General features: G+C 31.1%; 1 protein-coding gene across 31 annotated transcripts in view; it reads right to left on the bottom strand.

The window, feature by feature from the left end:
- Nucleotides 1-21,832, bottom strand: part of LOC134693643 (activated Cdc42 kinase-like) — a 140,946-nt gene that overhangs the window by 4,448 nt on the left and 114,666 nt on the right. For 13 of the 31 annotated variants that reach the window (XM_063554484.1, XM_063554486.1, XM_063554487.1 and 10 more), the window contains 13 exons: nt 20,331-20,480; nt 19,308-19,414; nt 14,238-14,377; nt 13,289-13,336; nt 12,676-12,732; nt 11,909-11,965; nt 11,584-11,637; nt 11,129-11,185; nt 9,977-10,021; nt 8,277-8,441; nt 7,186-7,409; nt 6,280-6,480; nt 4,258-5,641 (listed from right to left, as the gene is read on the bottom strand). In XM_063554484.1, coding sequence (XP_063410554.1) covers nt 4,258-5,641; nt 6,280-6,480; nt 7,186-7,409; nt 8,277-8,441; nt 9,977-10,021; nt 11,129-11,185; nt 11,584-11,637; nt 11,909-11,965; nt 12,676-12,732; nt 13,289-13,336; nt 14,238-14,377; nt 19,308-19,414; nt 20,331-20,480 — 2,689 coding nt within the window. Of the gene's footprint in view, nt 1-2,381; nt 2,434-4,257; nt 5,642-5,780; nt 5,798-6,279; nt 6,481-7,185; nt 7,410-8,276; nt 8,442-9,976; nt 10,022-11,128; nt 11,186-11,583; nt 11,638-11,908; nt 11,966-12,675; nt 12,733-13,288; nt 13,337-14,237; nt 14,378-19,307; nt 19,415-20,330; nt 20,481-21,832 lie in introns of all 31 variants that reach the window. The other 18 variants (XM_063554495.1, XM_063554496.1, XM_063554516.1 and 15 more) reach the window with 18 other exon arrangements.

The following is a 21,832-nucleotide window of genomic DNA, read 5'->3' as shown; positions in this document are numbered from 1 at the left end:
TACCATATTTCGCTCTTCAAAATATCTTGTCCTGAATATGAATGAAATATTTGCCACTGGACAGTAGGAAAGTTACAATCAATAAAAAAAGGATAACAGAAATTTAGACAAATCTATCTAAAAATTATCATTTCATTAATGTCACAGATGTAATTCACTAAAGATGTTCCCCTGTAAAACAGATAATTCAGTTGACTGGTTTCAAGGGACTGCATTCATAGAATTATTAAGCAGGGATCCAGTTAGTTATCATATACTGCTTTAAGTGTAGAGTAAGCTGTTATTGAACCCTATCTGTGGGATGAATAATTTATTGGGTGGAAACTGCAATATCTGTGGTACAGGGAAACATCATGACAAATGTGCACTTACAACTCTGGTTATTTATTGTATTATATTATTTATAAAGGAATTTCTAAAGTCATAAATATATATCTGAGACCATTATTACGATATTACACATAATAACAATTGATGTCTACAACCTTTCAACATCTATACACCCATGCTGTTAGTTAGTGTGTTTAAAACAGTGAATTTAAATCCTATTGGAACATACAGAAACAACTTTCAATTTGTACTAACTACTAACTATACTTATATCTTATGATTGCTGTCAATCATTCTATCACTCTTACAATTAATCTTGTACCTATACTTAGTGAAATTTAGTAATTGTAGAAAAAATTACTGGAGCATGCCTTCTTGTAAAACAACTCAACTCTTACATAAAGTCCAGAAGTAAGTTTAATGTATAAACATTCTGGAACATTTGTTTGGTAGGATATGATGAATATACATACTCATACAAAAAAGATTTTAACACTATAAAAATCATTAGAAAAAGCAAAATATGTCATTAGTTACATGTCTTTGATTTTGCATATTTCAAAGTTTTGTACATAAAAAAAAATTAACAGTTTGGAAATTTTATGTATGGCATCATAGAATTAAAGAGTAGAGAGGAAAAAAGAGAAAAAGCTATTTAAAAATAAACTGAATAAAAATTAATAAATAGAAGTTAATAAATTATAAAGCTGCCTTGCTAGTTATGAAAACAAAAAGTGCTGAGTTAGTAATAAAGATTTACATTTTAACTATTGGTCCAACTACCCAATCAATGTCATTCTTGGGAAAGTATGATAAGTCTGGAAACATTCCCAATCACCACCTTTTTTATTATTGATTTGAAGAGGTGCATCACCCAAATATATCTGAAGAGGTAGTTTAATTTGTAATAGTTATTTCCCTTTAGCACCAAGTTAGAGGGCAACATGCACAAATTCCTTTATAAATCTTCCTAATTCAACTAGTTATACTAGACTGCTACTAGACTTGTTCTGGGTGAGGGGATTTCTCAGTGTTGAAGACCCCTTGGTGGCCTTGGGCTATTTTTTGCTCTTTAGCCTGGTTGTTGTCTCTTTGGCAAATTACCATTTCCATTCTTAATTTTATAGTATTTGTTTTCTGAACATTATTTGTTTAAGCCTCGTATAAACAATTCCTATTATCTAGTATAGATTCTTAATTTATAAATCTTGATTATACCCAATTTAAATTTGGTTAGTCAAATAAAAAAAAATAGCCACTTCCCCTCCTCCATAGCAGTAAAGGGAAATAACTCTGAATCAAACTATTTACATTTTGTATTATATGAAGACATTTCTGTCAATGTTTCATTGAAGAATATCAGCAGTAAATTTATATTTTTAAGATGAGGGGATATAAGATTCCATCTGGTTCTACAATCATGTTAGGGGTCAGTTCAGAGATACTAATTCTGATAATTGAAGAGTTCTCCTGATTCATAAACAAACTTCTGAAAAATTATCTTACTATTTACTTAGAGAAACTATAAAATGATTATAGTCCTCTTTTCTCCAGATAAAAAATAAAATAAAATCCTGATTCCTTTTTTTAGTATGGCAAATGTTAATGCTAGCATCAGTAAGCCATGTTAAATTTTACACTTACTTTTTTCGATTGGCTATTTTTTTAATCATAAATCAGATTAAATGATATAACAAAATAAATTTGTTTAACAACATATATTAATCCCTTTCCACTTTGCAGGTTTTATCTAGGGGAATGATCAAATGATCAACATTTTATCTAGGGGAACTATTTTGTTGATCGATCCAAATGTTCTTTCCAGCAACCCTGCCATGCATCTTTTCTTTACACCAGAAGCCTATTCCTTGGCACAGATTCATTTTGCCCAACTACTTCCTAAACTTTGTTTTAAACTTACTGATTTTGACTAGCGTCAGACCCATCTATGATAAAAATATAACAAAATTATCATACATCTAGTTTTTCTAAGTCTACATAAATAATTCTCATATAAAAATCTACTTGGGATGAGTAAGAATGACATTGACCTTTGACCCAAATCTAATACCTATGAAGCAGCTTATAACTCCAGATAGAATGCTGAAATAGAATACACAACAATCAAGTGTCAGTGATTAAAAAGCAAACGATGAGGAGTGTGTACTGTTGACAGCAGGTCATTTGTCAAACTGGTTACAAAGATAGTATCTGACTGATCTGCCTGAGAATCTATTTGTTTAAGTGACCATGAAAAGGGTACAAGTGTTCTTTAAAATATGCAATGATACAATTTTATAGAACTGTGATCATTTTATCATTTTAAATTGGTAATTTTTGCAATATTACAAGAATAACTGTCTTGCAGTCAAAACTTTCGAGCATGAATATCTACTCAAGTCTCAGAAATCAACCAATCAAAATACTGGATTTGGTGTTTAGCGCACACATCTTGTAACATTTGGTAATGAGTTAAAATGATCCTGGGCACTGATCTTGATTTTACAGAAATATTAAATTAAAAGGGGGAATATCCATTGTTATGTTGATTTTGTTCAAATCAATTTTAGAGATCGGATGTAACAGTTCAAAAAAAGTGGTTTCATTGATCATCATCTTCCATGAAAAAACAAATTCAAACAAATTGTGAATGAAATTTTTGTGATATATTTGATAAATTCTTGAAGTTATCTGTATACTTCTTGCCAACAAAGTCACACAAAAATAAATCATAAAAATTATAACAATCTTTGAGAATTATCAATAAAAAATTTAGAATCGAAAATCTTTTTATTGTAAAATATCATCATTATAAACCTTGCTTACATGGTCTTCAAAAAAACTTCAAATACCAAGGTATGCCAGACATGGCCTACATCTACAAAAGTCTTTCCAGAAATGTTAAAAAAAATTATAGAGTAAAATACAGCTGGGGTGAAAATCCTTAGTATTTCAAAGAATATCTATGTTTTGTAAAGTTATTAATTTATAAATATGACGATATTATCATTATAATCCTTGCCAATAAAGCAGATGAATTAATGTAATGAGAGAACCAAGCAAGCAATCAGTCAGATTATTACATGAGAAGGCTCCAGCAGAGAGAGAGACTCCTGACCCACAGTTACAGTATATTATAGTGAAGAAGGCATCAAGACAGATGAAAGCGTCACACAGCAAAGATGCCATACCTATCAAATGCAAAATCAAGCAAGTCTTCATAGCTGACACCCTCCGAAGTTTTGTAGTTAGCTAGCATGAGTGGTGACACCTCCTCCGAGCTACCCCTATCTGAAATATTTCTACCAGCAAGTGTTAGTGTTTTGACCCAGAAAGGATCTTTTCGGTTGTAAAATCCAAGCTGTTCTAAATTGCACTTGACTTTTTGAAACTGAAATTTGACTCTTGGAAATGTTGAAGATTTAGATGATGTGTCTATTTTTAAAGTAGATGGTGGCGTTATATCATGTCCTTCAAAAACATCATCATCTTCATCTAAACCACTATCAAATGGTTTGTCATCAATTTGGTGTTTTTTAAGGGGTGGGGGTGGAGCAGGAGGAAGAGTTCGCTCATGCTGCGTCAATTTGGAGCTCTCCGACCATGCATAATTTCTAACCAATGACTGAGGTGTTGAATGCCCATCGATGCCGCTGTCGTCAATCTGAAGTGGAAACTTTCGTTCCCTCTTGGCACCAATGGGAGTTGAATGTCTTAATGGCATCCTGGGTGGTAATGGCAAGCTATTGCCATCTCCACTAACGCTGTTAGACCGGGGTGGTATAGCAGGGGCTCTTGTGGGACTTGGTAGGTTAGTAGCATCTCTTTCTTTAACATGCTGAATGGTCCCTGAATCAACGCTCATTGAGTGATGCAAAGTTGGTATCTTAACATGTAATTTAGAATTATAAGTTTTATGATTCATACCTTGACCAACACGACCTCCACGTATGGGGATAGCACCACCTCTTAACATTCTTAAAGGGTTTGTTTCCACGTCTTCATCCCCACCAGTGGATGAGGACATAGCTCCTTTACCAGGAATACCTTGTGGTTCACGAATATTACGAGAAGGTCCTTCCTCACTACCGCTGATTACTCCTCTTTGATGATCAAGGGAGCGTCGTATTCTACTCTCTCTTGCAAGTTTGTTCATGATTTCACGAGGGGATGGTTCAGAAAAGTCCTCCCCTACAAAAAGACTAGAAGATTTATTATAAGAATCCCGACGTGAATCATCTTGACGATTCACTTCTGTAGCACTATTGACTGACTCAGTACCAGAATCAGTATGAACATTGTCTGAATCAGGTTCATCAATCCTTAACACTTCTACATTGTTTTTAATGTCTTCAGAGTCACACTCTGATGTTTGTTCACTAGAAGTGTCTAATATTTTAGGTCTATATTCATCTTCCGGTAGTTTCACTTTAAGATCATATTCCTGAGGAATTTCTGGTGGTGGTTTTTGTGGACGAGGCACAGGCTCAACTCTCTGTATAATTTCTGGTCTAGGTTTTGGAGCAGGAATTGGTATATCAGATCGTTTGCTGTCAGGCCGTGGTTTTGGAACTGGTTTCTGATGATAACTCATCTCTGTAAATTGATTAAAATTCATTTCAGGTGTTTCTAAATCAAAGTCATCTATCATTGCAAGAGGCACTCCATATGAACTATCTTGATGCACAGGAGTAGCATCCCTTCTTTCTGGTGTAACCTCTCTTTCAATTGGAGTTATTTCCCTTTTTGCAGGAGTAATTTCTCTTTTTGCAGGAGTAATTTCTCTTTTTGCAGGAGTAATTTCTCTTTTTGCAGGAATTATTTCTCTTTTTGCAGGAGTTATATCTCTTCTTACTGGAGTTAACTCCCTTTTGACAGGGGTAACCTCTCTTTTAGGTGGAGTAACTTCCCTTTCTTCAGAGGAGTATGAAGTACCAGATTTTTCCTTCACAGAACCTCTCATAACTAACTGGTTATAAGCCTCCATTGCTCCAGGAGGAACACTTTCTACTTGATCTGATTTATTTTTTATCTCTTCAGAGAAAGTCCTTTGACGATCAAGTTTAGGACTACGTTTAAATGAGAATTTGAATCTTGATCCATTCTGTGGTGACCCTGAATCACTTTCTGAATCTGACTGATATTTATCTGGTGATGAAGGTTCTTGTGATGATGACATATGAGAACGAGAACTTAATTCATTTGCCATGGCAATAGCGTCATCTATCATTTTTTCATCTGATGCTGACATTGGTTTGACCTTAGCTTGTTTTCGTGGTTCTGGTTTGGGGGGCTCCTTATTTCTGGGTTCCTGCAAGGCAAAAATTGAACATGCATAGTGATACATAAATAGATACATGCCGTCTATAATTAAGATGTTTTCATATACCCCAGACTTGATTATACTGAAGAAAAGCTGAAGATAATTCCTATAAGAATATAATAATTACCCTATATCCCTTTTCTCCTAATGAGAATATACAATATTATATGTATATGTGAAAGAATATGTAAAAACAAGGATATCTAATTCAGATTTATGATTTTTAATCTGTCCAAGAAGAGGATAGAAATTATTTCTGTATTCCGGTTTATTTACTGTAATTTTGTAGAAATAAATAAGTGTTTTCGGAAAACACATTACTGGAAATACTTCAGTGATTAAACATTGTCTCCATTCATAGAATGTTTGTATATATTGATTGTTCCTTGTATGTCAGAGATTGTAAATTGAGCAACAGCAACAATGCCATGCAAGTAATGCAGAGATCTCAGTTGAATATTTTTTGTGTTTTTTCTTTCTTTCTATTTTATATCATAATATATCTTTTAAAAGCAAATTAAAGAGAAATATATGTTTCATTCCATATCATTTAAAGAAACTTTGCAGAGAAAAAAGATTGAACAGCTATAGCTACAAAGAGGAAGTAGAATAAGAGGCAGACATACTAGTCTAGGTGGCTGAACAGGAAGTGGTGGTGGTGGTGATTTTGATCCTCTCCCATTGGTCATCAGTTTAGGAGGTGATTCATGTTGAGGTGTTGTGGTTGCTGATGAATCATTGGATGATGAGTTTGCCAACTTTGCCTCTTTGTCGTTTATTGCTTTCAATACTTCATCCATAAATGATGGTCCGAAATCAAAAGAACTCTGTAACATGTCAAGTTTTATTATCACATATGAATATGTATCAAAAGAGATAGTGGTAAACATCAGTCAGACAGCAATCTTACAAAAAAATATTACTACAAACAAAAATATACAATGGTCAATACAAGTTCTTTAATGACAAACCATGTGTCTATCCTCACTTGGTCTGAATCAAATTTTTTATTAAATGAATATCTTTTATTTTGTTTTTGGCACTGTCTAAAATTGAAATTACAATACTTTTCATATTGCCATACAATTTATCTTCAATGCATATTTAAATTTAAGAAAGATTGCACTTAGATTTAACTCCTATCACATGGTTTGTCTGTACCAAGTCAGATTATCTTGATCTTGTGTATTTCATTGTAGTAAAGTTTTTCGAGAAGTATGTGTCAGTAGTATCTGTAATATGTCATTTCATAACAATTTTTTTTTGTGATTCTTGTTTTAGTTTTGAAAATTATGTAAGTTGTCCTATCTTAATGAAAACATTGTTTAAAATTTCTATAAAAAAAAATTTTTAATAGACCTTGTTCATATAATGATAAATAAATTACTTACTGACTCATTTAAATTATCAATAAAATAATAAATCTTGTGAAAAAATGAGCCATGAAAAATTGGATAAAAGTTCAAACAAATTCTTTAGCATGTTATAACACATAGGTTTATTAGACCAATGGTATATATATATTTTCCTACCGAAATGTCAGGCATTTTGAAGTCAGCAAATATAGAATCATCGTCTATATCTTGATACTGGAAATCTCCACTGTCAACCTCGTCTGTCCTTGTTACAAATTGACTATCTATAGATTCCTGACTTATCCAGGAGTGACCATTTGTACCCAGAGATCCATTCATATTATGTCCATTCTCATCTCGATTAAGACTCACAGTTGATATCCTACTTTCACCCTCTTTCCCTGGAAAATAGATTATAAGTTGTAATTACTACTACTATCATCCAAATTATGATTATTTTAGTTTTGACATCCAATAACAGTTACAAATATTTTCATACATTTTAAGATGGACTTTTTTTCTAAGCAAAGCTTGAAATTTTTTTCCCCATAATCCTAAAATTTCTAAATAATTTTCAAAACATTTTATTTCAAATAAACTGATTACATCAAGGATAATGTATCTTCAACTCTGGTTATCACATTTACATGTAAACAGATCAACAGTTATTTTGACCAAAAAGTTTTGTAAAAAAAACCAAGAGTGCAAATGTAATTTCTATTTTAGTGTCATTATGTTATGCAGACATATTCCAGACACATTCACATTAAAGTTTTTTTTTCTCATTGTTGAAGGCTATACCATTACCTGAATTTGTTATCATTTACGTCATTTGGTCTCATTTAGTCTCTGATGGACAGTTGTCCCATTGGCAATAATTACAGATTATCGTTGGTTCTCTCAACGAGATTAATTTTCTCGCTTGAGCCAGTCAGGGCGAAAGCGAGAAAAGCAATCGATTTGAGATGACCAATGATAATCTATTTATCGCTATTTTACCTATGACGACGTTGTCAATTTCATAAGCAACGCCACGTGGCTCCTTAGTTTCTAGCAATTATTTTCCATCCCAAGCGAGTAGCATATAATATGAAAATTATCACAAAAAAATATCAAAGGAAAAATGCACAAAATAGCGATATTGGGTTATCTTCTTTTTTAACATAATATTATTGTAGTTTTTGCTGGGTAATACAAAACGTATTAAGACAATATATCATCATGAAATAAATAGCTTCTAAATAATATTACCAAATCTTAATACAAACCTGTACTAGCAACTTTGACCGGCAGTTTGTCGTAATTATCACCAATGAAACCAACATCACCGAAAATAGCACCATCGTAACCAATATGCCCTGTGTGGCGAAGATCATTCTGTGGACCACTGATCATCTCAGCGTTGAACCGCCTTAATGACTTCCTGTTTGATTCTGCAATAAATACATCGTAAATTTTAATATAATATGGAGATTTTTATATTTTATGTTTGAAGTTTCAAGTTCCTGAAAAGTAAAACGTAAACAGAAAACAGAAACTGAGAAAAATAGAAAATAAAATTTTATTTCAAGATTATCCAATGACATTTTTCAACAGAAATAGATGAAACTGATTTAATAAAATTATGTTTAGCAAAATTTCCTTTTACATACAATGAGAAAAAAAATAATCCTTATATTGGTTTGAAAACTGATTAAATAATGTGTTAGCGTTGACTGTGTCATTGCATATTTCTGTGTATTATTTAAGCAAGTGGCCATTCCCATACACTGGAAGCAATATCTGTGGTAAAATATATACCGTGAAACCTGTGACATTTAACTATACATGTGTTTCATATTTATATAAATTTTGAATAAAATACATATATGGTGTTTACAGCTTCAACAACCTAAACAATTCGTATGACAATTTCCTTTGAAAAAACAAAATGACTAGGTATGAAAGCGCTCTGGTGGAAATTTACAATTACAGATTTAAGTAAATGGAACTATATTAGACTGCCTACAATGAAACAAGTGTTTCTTTAATGCTGAACAGTAATCTGTATAAACTTTATCCCTCTGAGGGTTGAAGAATGTTTTGCACAGACATGTGTCCTCATTACACATGTGGGTTCTTTTCACGTCTGGTTTATAGAGGGTTTTAGATTACTTAGGTTTCACTGTTTATATATTTCTCTAAAAAAAAGTCAAGTTAGATATTTGACATTACAATAATCAAATTTCTAAATACACAGGATTACTTTTGTATAAAACCCTGAGCCTGGAAGGGATCTGTTAGTTTGGAAAAGGTCAAGGATATCAAACATAGAGTACTATCCATTCTATTGTAATTAGTAGAACAGCATGAAGCTTTAAAATTTTAGCTCACTTGAATTATTTATAATCAGTTAACAAGAAGCTTTTTTTCTTTTTCACTTGTAAGTTTTAAAATTTAATAGTCGGACATTTGTTGCATATAATAAGATATTCAATGATCTTTGATATTATTGGTAAAGGAATCTAAAAAGTTCAAAAGACTGATTATATTAAAATCTAAATCATATGTAAGTTTAGTGTGACATCAATCTCCAATCAACTAATACAAATTTTGTTTAGGGGCCAGCTGGAGCCTGCCTCTGGGTTTGAAATTTTCTAGATGTGTTGAAGACACATTGGTGGCCAACAACTGTTTTCTGGCCTTTGGTTGGGTTGTTTTCTCTTTGACACATTTCCCATTTCCATTCTCAATTTTATTATTTGTTGTGATATAATTTTTTTCTTTAGCTCTGACCCAGTTGTCAAAATTGAGGTCTATTTTATCTAAGTATCTAATCAAGAGATCATGCTCCAACTTGTTGAGGACCTGATTGAGAATCTTGTCATTATATCCTATTTTTGGCATTATGTGATGAGCCATAAGCTGTTGTCAATATTTTGTTATAGAAGCCACACTACACATCTATTTGTCCCTTCTCCAATCTTACCTTTCTTACCACCCTTTTTGGGTGATTTTTCTTTCTTGTCTGATTCTATAAATAGCATAACCAATCAAGATGTAAAAATACAGATTGTGGCATAATTGGGGTGTATTGTAGTAAATAGGAGTTAAATTAAAATAACATTATTCACTACAAAGTATCTAGCAAACATTTTTTTTTAAGTACAATAAAAAGTAAAATCTTTTATTCAGGAATTAATTGTAATTGTGATATTTATTCCACATTTTTGCATGTCGAACATTTTTTTTATCATTAAAAATTTGCAATTCTTTAAAATGATTGTTTTTTTGTTTGCATTTTGGAAACTTGTAGTAAATGTCTGTAGAATTTAACTCCTCTATTTAAAATATATTCAATGTCTTAGTATGTAGAATACTAAACTACCTTTAATATCGTATTTATAAAAATGTCAAATTTAGGACTCGACATGCTGGCATAGTTTCATTATATGACTGACAGTGGCTCTCTGCCAGCATGCAAAATGTGCTCTTGTGCTGAAATAAATACTATTATGAAATGCATATACATCAAGCAATGATATGATTCTATTCTACAGTATAATTTGTAAGAACCTAAATTCCCAGCTTATAAAAAGAAGAGAAGAAATACAGTATAAGAAAATCAGAATAAAAATTGAAGCATATCTAGATTGTAGTATTCCTTTTATCTAACTACTAGTAAATAACCTAAATGCTTAAAAAAATTGACTTGCAAAAGAAACCAAAAACAAATTGGTAAAAATGGCAAGAAATAATAAAATCCAATATAAGTGTTATAAAAGAAACAATTGAATGTAAAAGAGTAAAAACATATTAATGTAAATAAAGATGATAGGCAAAAATGTTCATAAAAATTACCCAATTTTTTTCTATAAATCTCTTTAAAAAAAATTCCACAGCATGAAAGCAAAAATAAGTAAAATAAAATGACAAGAAGACCTGATGACTTTATGGTGTGAACAATTCCATTGTCTTAAAAAATAAACTTGATGATATTTATGACTTTCCTATCTGTCTTGAACTCAAGCAAGCTCAAATTTGATATCAGTATTTTTTTTAATTCACAGCAGTTTAGGGATAAAAGCATGATTATGATGTGCAACATTTTCTAGCATTTTTGTTCTTTTTTCTTTCTTACCTTTCCTTACAAGTTTGACCATAGGTTGGTCTGAGTCAGCTTTTTCTTTTTTCGAGTCTACATGAAAAATTTAATATTTATTTGGGTGTCTAAATGGAAATTAAACCATTTTATTGGATAGATATTAAGAAGAAATCAAATTTGTTTGTTCACAAATATTTGGGTTTAAAATTACATAATCTGAAGTGAGACATGAAAAAATTTAATTATAACAATTTTTTCTAGTAAAAGAAAGATAACTCTGTTATCAAAAGGGTCATAAAAAACTGGTGCATTGTACTTTTGGAAGTTTTTAATGTGCATCTTAATCTCCTCTTTAATGGAGCTCTTCCCCTCAAACCATAATTATCATTTAAAAGAAATTGCCATTTTCATTTGAATTGTGTTTTCAGTATGGCAAGCCGGGATAAAAGCAAGATAATGATTTGCAACATTTCCGAGCGGCTTTTTCTTACCTTTTCTTGAAAGTTTGACTTTAGGTGTGTCCAATTCTTTTTCCTTTTTAGAGTCTATATGAAATAAGGATATTTTGTTTTTCACTTTTGGACTAATATTTTTAATAACCATTCACACAAAAAAACATGAATTTACCAAGTTTTAATCATTAAAAAATAAGTTTATTTCTATATTATTTCTTTGTTATATTCTATACAATAATCTATAGTTTTTGATTTTTGTTGATTTAAAGTTCACTTCAAAAATGTTAAACTTAGAAAAACGTGAAATGAAAGTTAAGGCTAATATATATTACTTTGTGAAAAGTGGTGTGTGAGAGCTTACCTTTTCGACTGAGTTTAATTTTAGGTGTGTTTGATTCCTGGTTTTCTCTTTTAGAGTCTATGAAAACAAAGGAGTGGAAATTCACACAAAAGAAACAATACTTTACAAACTAATATTTAATCTTGCTAATAAAAGCTCCAACACTCTTGATTTTGATATTTACTTCTCTTCTGATAATACATTAGATAAAGCAATATATAATATGGAATCCAATCCATAATTTTAGGGTAATCCTCAAATATAGAAAAGTCTGTTGCACTGATTATCTTTATTGTTAGCAATAAAAATTTTAAAAAGACATAGAATATGTTGACTCTGAAAAACTCCAATTACAATGACCATAAAAGTGGTCATGTTTCCAGCCAATGATCAAAATCGGGTCAGATTATTTCATGAGCCAATAAAATATCCAAAGCTAATGAATTCAAATTTTTACCGATCCAATGACTTTACTCTATAGTAAATTTATAAATTTTCCTATTACGATTTTGATGACAAACAATGTTTTTTTTAATAGCTTCAATAACTATCTGAGCTCCAATAACTGTCTGACCAGATTTTATCAGTGACATGTGAATATTTTGTTATTTACGAATCTTTCTAAAACATTATCTCTGGCATCCAGTCTAATACTTTCCCGTAGGATTTTAAAAACAAGCAAATTAACAAGCAGGAATTAAATTAAAAACAGACGACAGAGGATATAATTAATGCTGAGACCTGTTCTACCCGTTAGCTTGTTAGGAGAGAAAGAGTGTCGATCTTACCTTTACGACTGAGTCGTATATTAGAGAAGAATGAACTTCCACTCTCTCTTTTAGATTCTAATAGAAATAACGGGAAATAAAATATTTTTATTCATCTGATTTCAAAATTGTAATGAAAAGTTACTGAACCCATAATAATGAAATTTTCTAAAATTCTTGTACATTAATTTTGATTAATTACTTGCATATTCCTATTCAAAACAAATAACAATATTTGAAATAGTTAAAAAATATTTTACATTAATTCTGAAGATAATTTACTTTTATAAACTGATTCAAACTAAAAAAAAAACCTTTGTTGCATTTAAGCATTACATTGTTTAATCTTTTACAATATTTGAGATAAGAAATTAAAAATCTAGATATATTTTAGATTCCATATTACAAAAAATGTTTAAACAACTAAAATCATCACTATGTATACATCTATATAAAAGAAAGAACAGAATTTAAGCAAAGAAAAGACAGACTTTTTTTGACAATATTTTCCTAAGTGATTTTGAATTGCATAAATTTGGTAGTAACATAAAAAGCTGACAAGGTCGATGACAAGGTCAATGACAAGGTCGTAGACAAGCGAGAAAGTAAAGATTTGTTAGACATAGATGCTTACCTTTACGTGATAGTTTTATTTTTGCATCACCATTTTCCCGTTTTGATTCTAACAAAAAGTTTATACATGTCAATTATACTTACTACCCACACAAAATAATTAATGGTTTAATTTACAACATATAAAAATAATCTCAGCGAAAACTCAGTATTATTATACAACATATTTCTATTAAACTCAGTATTATTATACAACAAAATTCTATTAAACTCTGTATTATTATACAACATAATTCTATTAAACTCTGTAAACTACATGCTGCTGTTCTACGACCAAGACGAAATCTTATAGTCCAACTGGGGCATTGCCGCATATGAAGTAACCAGATGTTAAGAAAAGGTTATAGCTGAATCACCTATTTCTAGTGACATTTTATCCCTACTTTTTCATAATTCTGACTTATATCTTGGTTACTCCTAAATTTGTTTCTTTTCGTTCGAGTCCAGTGTAAAGTAAAAGTCCTGGTTCATATGATACCTAGTTGATCTAATCCAATAAACTAATACACATAACAACATCTCTAGTTCAAAATAATAAACCAATGAAAATACATTTCCAAACACACATGCAACAAAGTCTATTTCTGGACTATGATGGAACCATGTAATTTATAAAAAATACTTTTATCAATTGATATAAAATATTTTAAAGGCAAAAAATTAACATCTTTTTCACTTTATAATATTTTCTTTAACAAATACATTTTCCCCCACATATCATAATAGCCTTTTTAGTGGGTTTTTTGGGACTACTTTATATTGAAAATTTGTAGAAGCAGCTGTAATTTTAAATTCCAATGTAACCAAATTCATAAATTCCTAAAAAAACAAACATTCCATGTATCAATGACTACAGAAAACATTGAAAATCAAAGGTGAAATGTTACCCCCTGATGATAACATCAATGCCATGTTACTATAGTGATGCAGTAACCTCCTGTACAACTCACCTTTTCTACTGATACTTTTAGACACACTAGGACTATTCTTGTGTTCAATTATTGGCATGACATTAGCTGGATCAAAATATCCACATTTACCATTCCCTAGTACACCCTTCCAAAACCCTGACTTCGGACAATCTTCTGGGCTGAAAATGTACATCATCAAATAATTTAATTTTGGATGTAACGCGTCTTCTGATTAGCTGACGTTATTTTGTTATGAGCCCATAGACATAATTAAGTCATGTGACCGTGACATCATCAACGTTTTTTCATGGTTTTCTACGGTTTAAAATGGAATTTAGAATTAAATTATAAGAAATGTCTGTAATATTTTTTCTGTCTATTCAAAATAACATAAAAAATTTGGTGCACACTTTTAAATAACCCGCTACGCGCGTTATTCAGTGTGCACCAAATTTTTTATGTAATTTCTTCATAAACAGAAAAAATATTACAGTCATTCCTTAATTAAATAAATGTTATTTCCTAAAACCCTTCCTACAAAACAGTCTTTGGAAAATGTTCTAGACTGTGACAGGAAACCCTTTAACATGTCATCATAAATTGCTCCATTTAAATTGGTATATTTTTTAACACATGATGTGAATGAGGAACATTGGTCAATTATTCCCCTTTAATGATAACACAGGTGGCAGTGCTGTAGATCAGGTCCAACACACAGCATCTCTTATCTATATCCTATTGAGAATTACATTGTGTATATTTGTATACAAATTATAATAAGAAGATTTTATTAATAAATGTCTTTTATCTGGATGTGTCTTGTAGAGGTGGACATATGTTTTTAATGGATGGGGATTTAAAATAAAAAATGGACAATTGCAACAAAAAGAAAAAAATATGAAAAGCACACAGAATTGATAGTCCTATATTATATGTATAATTTATGAGGAGGATATTTTCTTCTACTATATTTGTGTTTTTTTTTTTTTTAACTTATTTTGCTATTTATAATTTTTCATTTTTATTATCAATGTGCATTATATTTTTTTAATGAAAATATCAGCAGAAAAAGGATAAATAACACAACTGTAATGCTTAAATGCGTCTATTATAGGACTAATAGAATGGACAGCTAGCAAAAACAGCTTAGTTTGCTGTGATCTTTATTTTTTGCAGAGTGATCATGCATCAGTTAAAAGTTTTGACAAATTTATAATTAATAAAAATAATTAAATTAACAATTTTTGATTTTATGATATTTTATGAACTATCGGTTTGAAATATTTTTTTTATAAAAAGTAGTTCATTCATTTCAGCATTGAATTTTAAAATACTTTTGAAAAGATATTTAAAAGTAATAGTCATGTTTGTTGGCCCAACACTAATTAACTCCCAAATTACATCAGACAAGGCCAACAGATCTAGTGTGATCAGTTTATTTAGGGATGTATATGGACATTTGAGTGCTTAAACTGTAATCCACCTGATGACGAAAGAAGAAAAAGAAGTGACTTTGACACAAATATTCCAAATTTAATGGGTTTTTTGGCTTTATGACTGACTCAACTATTAAAAGAGTAAAACTGTCATGTCAAAGTAAACTACAGAGACATGTCAGGGGCGGATCCAGGACTTCGATGTCTGGGGGGGCACCATGAACCAATTTTTTGTTTGTTAAATATATATATGCGAGTTTGAGTGGGTGCTAGGTTTGTTTTTGTGTTTTTTTGTGTTTTTTTTTTTGGGGGGGGGGTCAAATCATTATTTCTGTATTTCGATATGTTTTAATTAATTTTTTTTAACTTTTTCACTTTATTGCCAATTGATCTTTATCATATTCGACCTAAACATGCATCAAATATTTGCCACTGGACGTTTTAAAACCATGCAACAATTAAACAATATTTCTTTATATTTCATCAACTCTATATTCTTTTATCTGTATTTTTTGGCCCCGACTTATACTTTTTTGCACATTATTCTAATATCTGCAAAACACCTTTATATCTTCATAAATGGTGACCTTTTGCATAGCCTCGTCCATGTACATGGTAATTGAAACAAGACCAATAAAAACAAATATAACTGCATGCTTCGGCTTTTAGAGAAATGTTTAAGTCAAAGATTCTGTTACAAACTAAATTTTAACGAAAATCAAATAGCATTTTATTAATGATTATTTAATAGGAAATGTCAATTTATTTCTCCTGGACGAGGGAAAGCATTAGGGTAAAGGGGAGGGGAGTAAAAAAAAATGTTGATTTCCCTTCCATAAGAGGGGAATGAAATATGACATTATTTAAAAAAAAAACATATCTTCTAAGTTATCAAAAAATAAATAGTTTAATTTGTTGCTAAATAAATTCAAAAAAAAAAGTTTGTAAAATAGTTATCAAAAGTACCAGGATTATAATTTTATACGCCAGACGCGCGTTTCGTCTACATAAGACTCATCAGTGACGCTCAGATCAAAAAGTTAAAAAGCCAAACAAATACAAAGTTGAAGAGCATTGAGGACCCAAAATTCCAAAAAGTTGTGCCAAATACGTCTAAGGTAGTCTACTCCTGGGGTAAGAAAATCCTTAGTTTTTCGAAAAATTCAAAATTTTGTTACCAGAAAATTTATAAAAATGACCATATAATTGATATTCATGTCAACACCGGAGTGCTGACTACTCGTAAAAAACGTACATTAACAGGAAATGTTTGTACCTATTCTTCAAAAACACAGATCAGACGTTTCACCTGGTAATCGATCTTAATCGGTATTGTATTATAAACCAATACAAATTTGTACTATTCCCATCATAATGTAAATGTATTTTGATCTATTTTACATAAAATCTTTTGCATAGAGACACATTACACACAGGTGTCAATATTTACACACCCACCGATAAGTTGTCATAAATCACGCATGGGGACGCTGGTATTAATTATCGGCCAGTTTAAGAAGCCTAATCAAGCTGTGACAATTTCCGCACTAGATAAGAAGTTTCAGTATCGATAAAATTATGTTAGAAAAAAAATTGTTGACCTGAACTGGGGGGGCACGTGCCCCTTGTGCCCCCCCGGTAAATCCGCCACTGCATGTTTACAATGAGCTGTTATGCCCGTATTATGTAACCTTTAACACAGTCACACTGATACTCTATAACAATTGTTGAGGTCTTTCTTTATGTAAACATTTTGTAGGTGATTTCTAGCTCTTTTCATTTTGATATCCCACTTTACTTTGGCAAAAAATAGTCATTTAAATGATTTTTGGTTCCTAGTCACTGGTATTTCAGAAATCTATTGTTGTTTTATAAATTGCTGAGCTGTATTGAAGAGTATTTAACACTATTGGTTCCAGCTATATCTCTTTTGATATTGATGTTAAATGTGCAAAGTCTTTTCCAAAATTCTGATTTCTGTCATTTGATTCTCATTTGAAAATTTAAAAAGTGTCTACATGAAAAAAAACACATCAAATTTGGAATTGAAAGCTGAGTTTTGTTTTTAAGCTGTCATATATATAAATACAAAGATTTTTTCAGTTTAATTAGTACAAATTATTTGAAGAATTAAACAAATAAAAAAACATGCTTAATTTATATATTTGTGTAAAAAATTGAATTATTATAATAGAGTCATAAATACATGTATATACATGTACATAATGGTTTACTTTTATAAATTGTTACTTAGATGTCTCAGTAATTGGCACTCATACCACACCTTCCTATACATGTACCTATGTATCTAACAACTCTTTTACATTTCATTTTTTTTATTAATAAAGAAAGAAATAATAGTCTTTATTGTAATTATGTGAAAAAAATATCTCATTTTACTTCCACTGCATGATAATTCACATACACTCCTTTTAATAGTTCTTTTTTTTGGGGGGCAATGTATCCAAAATTTGACACATTTATCATTAATAAGAAAATCTATAACTTTGAACCATACCTTCTTTCTCAAAACTTTGAATATAGACAACTAATTTCTAAATTTCGAATAAGTGACCACTGCTTATTAATAGAAACTGGAAGATACAGGAAAATTCCCAGAGATTTAAGACTATGTACACATTGTGATGTACTAGATGATGAGTTTCATTTCTTTTTTAAATGTAAAATAAATGAACAATTAAGAAACGAATTTTTAAATGAAAATAATATAATAACTTAAATGATATAGATAAATTAAAACATATCCTCAATCCTGAAACAAAACAGGACACTTGCAAATTAGGCTCCTTTTTAAAAAAAGTCACTAAGACTGAGGGCAGGGAGTCCTTGATATAATTTAAATCTCTTATATATTGATTTAAAAAAAGACAAGAATTATAGTTCAAAGTATCTCCATTGTTTTATGTAAACTGTATATTATGTATAATGCTTTAAGTCATTGGCCCATATGGGCGTAAAGTGCTTTTCAATAAAGTTATATTAAAGTAATTAATTTATTAATAGTGATTAAAATAAACAATAATACAAATGAATTAATTATAATTAAGGCTTAATTATCAACATATACATATTTGTGTATCATGTGCCAATCAGTGCATGCTGACTTTTTATCATACAAACAGATGTTGGACCTGATCTACAACAGCGCCATCTGTAATTAAGTGGGGATAATCTTCACCAATGTCCCTCATTAACAGGTTTCTAAATTCCTTTTTTCATGATTGGAATGTTCTGGTTAATTAAGGATCATTCAATGAAAACATATATAACCTGTCACACAAAGATATTTGGGTTCTTGTAACATACTTTTTTTCCCGGTTCAAAACAACTAAACTGTATAATTGTGTATGCACTTGCCCTCAGCCTCCTTGCAAATGTTTGTCACAGAAATGAAAGGCTAGAGGGGTCTGTAATTCATTATTATAAACTTGTAAACAAAATAAGCTTCAAATCAGCACGCATTGCCAAAAAACGGCTGAATAAGTATAATTATTTTCATTAAATTTTGGAAGTAAAAACCAAAATAGAACATTGGCATACATGTATTCTAATATACCAAAAGTGAGATTAAAATCTATATAAATAACATAATTTTAATAATCTATATGTAACATGTGAAAACTCCTGAAAAATTCTTTATACTACAACTTACTTTTTATCTAAAACATATATGACATCATATGATTTATAATACAGGAAATCTTTAGGTACAACGACTTCTGGGAAATCTTTCATAGCTTTGACTTGGGTAGGTCTCATCTGTAATATAATCAACAAATCATAAAATTTCCAATACTGTGGATTCATAAATATTCGTTGGATATTCGTTGGATACCAATTTTCGTGGATTTCGTGGGTACAAAATACAAATTGTCTTCAGAACAGTATGCAGACTTTGTCAAAACCATGAAATCAAATATCCATGAATATGCAAGTTTCCATCAAACCACAAAAATAGATACCCACAAATATAATAACGTAATCTCAACAATTTTTCCCTTGACATATCTGGAAGATCTGTACTTTGTGTCTTTTAGATCTAATTTCCTAATACATGTAGACTAAGACTTTGGTTAGCTTGATTGTTTTGTTTGCATATTGTACAATTGTAATTGGGATAACATTCAATTTATTTTTTTGTACATAAATCAGTTAGTTGGCCATTAGGTTAAAAAAAAATATGTCTGTTTACGGTTACCCGACAACCCTAACCCATTTTTTTCTGTCGTAAAGTGAAAAATAAATAGAACTTACCCGGTATGTCAAAAGCGAAGTAAGGGTTGCCAATAAATTTAATCAATTGCCTGATAAATTCCAATAGTTTAAACATATTTATTTATAGTGGATTGGGAAACAAGTTTTACAACTTATATTAATCCCTTTCCACTTTGCGGGTGCGAGTGCTGCCTTGTAGCTGCATTAGCCTACTCTTTTTCGAAATCTACAAGGGTGTCTTTAACGTGCAAGAGATATGGCTCTCTCTTAACACGGGTCAGCCATTTATCGTCCCCGTCCGACGGACTATCATCGTTTCCTCAAGACCATACTCGCAAATGGTGTCAAGGGAGAGCCGAAAATTGAGTTCCTGAAATTTTCATCCCAAACGGGAATCGAACCAGGAATAAATTCCAATGTTCACAATCGTGAAATAACAGCTGTTTTAACATTACATTACCTGAGGTAACATTACAAATAATTCACTAAACAATGGACGTCTCTCTGGATCATGTTCCCAACATTTGGTCATTATCTGGTAGTATTCTTTAGGACATAAATCTGGTCTCTCTAGTCTTTGGCAGTTTGGTGCATCTATTGATTCTAATATCTATTAAAGAACCAATAAAACTACATAGAAATTTGTACATATTATCTGTTGGAACTTTTACATACAATACAGCACAGTATCCTAATAATTCAGTATCTCACACTTGCTAGGGCCTAAAATTCTTTATACATAAAAATGTGTCATGAATACTGGATTTTGATTTGTGCCTTAAGGGGGAGAACAAGAGGAAATCACCTGCCAGAGCAAAATCTAGTTAAATATCAAGCTTGTAGGCAAAGTATTCAAGAGGAAATCACCTGCCAAAGCAATATCTAGTTAGATATCAAGCTTGTAGGCAAAGTATTCAAGAGGAAATCACCTGCCATAGCAATATCTAGTTAGATATCAAGCTTGTAGGCAAAGTATTCAAGAGGAAATCACCTGCCAGAGCAATATCTAGTTAAATATCAAGCTTGTAGGCAAAGTATTCAAGAGGAAATCACCTGCCAGAGCAATATTTAGTTAAATATCAAGCTTGTAGGCAAAGTATTCAAGTGGAAATCACCTGCCAGAGCAATATCTAGTTAAATATCAAGCTTGTAGGCAAAGTATTCAAGAGGAAATCACCTGCCAGAGCAATATCTAGTTAAATATCAAGCTTGTAGGCAAAGTATTCAAGTGGAAATTACCTGCCAGAGCAATATCTAGTTAAATATCAAGCTTATAGGCAAAGTATTCAAGTGGAAATAACCTGCCAGAGCAATATCTAGTTAAATATCAAGCTTGTAGGCAAAGTATTCAAGAGGAAATCACCTGCCATAGCAATATCTAGTTAAATATCAAGCTTGTAGGCAAAGTATTCAAGTGGAAATCACCTGCCAGACCTATATCTAGTTAAATATCAAGCTTGTAGGCAAAGTATTCAAGAGGAAATCACCTGCCAGAGCAATATCTAGTTAAATATCAAGCTTGTAGGCAAAGTATTCAAGAGGAAATCACCTGCCAGAGCAATATCTAGTTAGATATCAAGCTTGTAGGCAAAGTATTCAAGTGGAAATCATCTGCCAGAGCAATATCTAGTTAGATATCAAGCTTGTAGGCAAAGTATTCAAGAGGAAATCACCTGCCATAGCAATATCTAGTTAAATATCAAGCTTGTAGGCAAAGTATTCAAGTGGAAATCATCTGCCAGAGCAATATCTAGTTAGATATCATGCGTGTAGGCAAAGTATTCAAGAGGAAATCACCTGCCAGAGCAATATCTTATTAAATATCAAGCTTGTAGGCAAAGTATTCAAGAGGAAATCACCTGCCATAGCAATATCTAGTTAAATATCAAGCTTGTAGGCAAAGTATTCAAGAGGAAATCACCTGCCAGAGCAATATCTAGTTAAATATCAAGCTTGTAGGCA

This window comes from Mytilus trossulus, chromosome 12 (assembly GCF_036588685.1).
Source record: "Mytilus trossulus isolate FHL-02 chromosome 12, PNRI_Mtr1.1.1.hap1, whole genome shotgun sequence".
Classification (NCBI taxonomy): Eukaryota; Metazoa; Mollusca; class Bivalvia; order Mytilida; family Mytilidae; genus Mytilus; species Mytilus trossulus.
The sequence above is the reverse complement of the archived record's forward strand: the minus strand, read 5'-3'. Positions and strand labels throughout refer to the sequence as shown.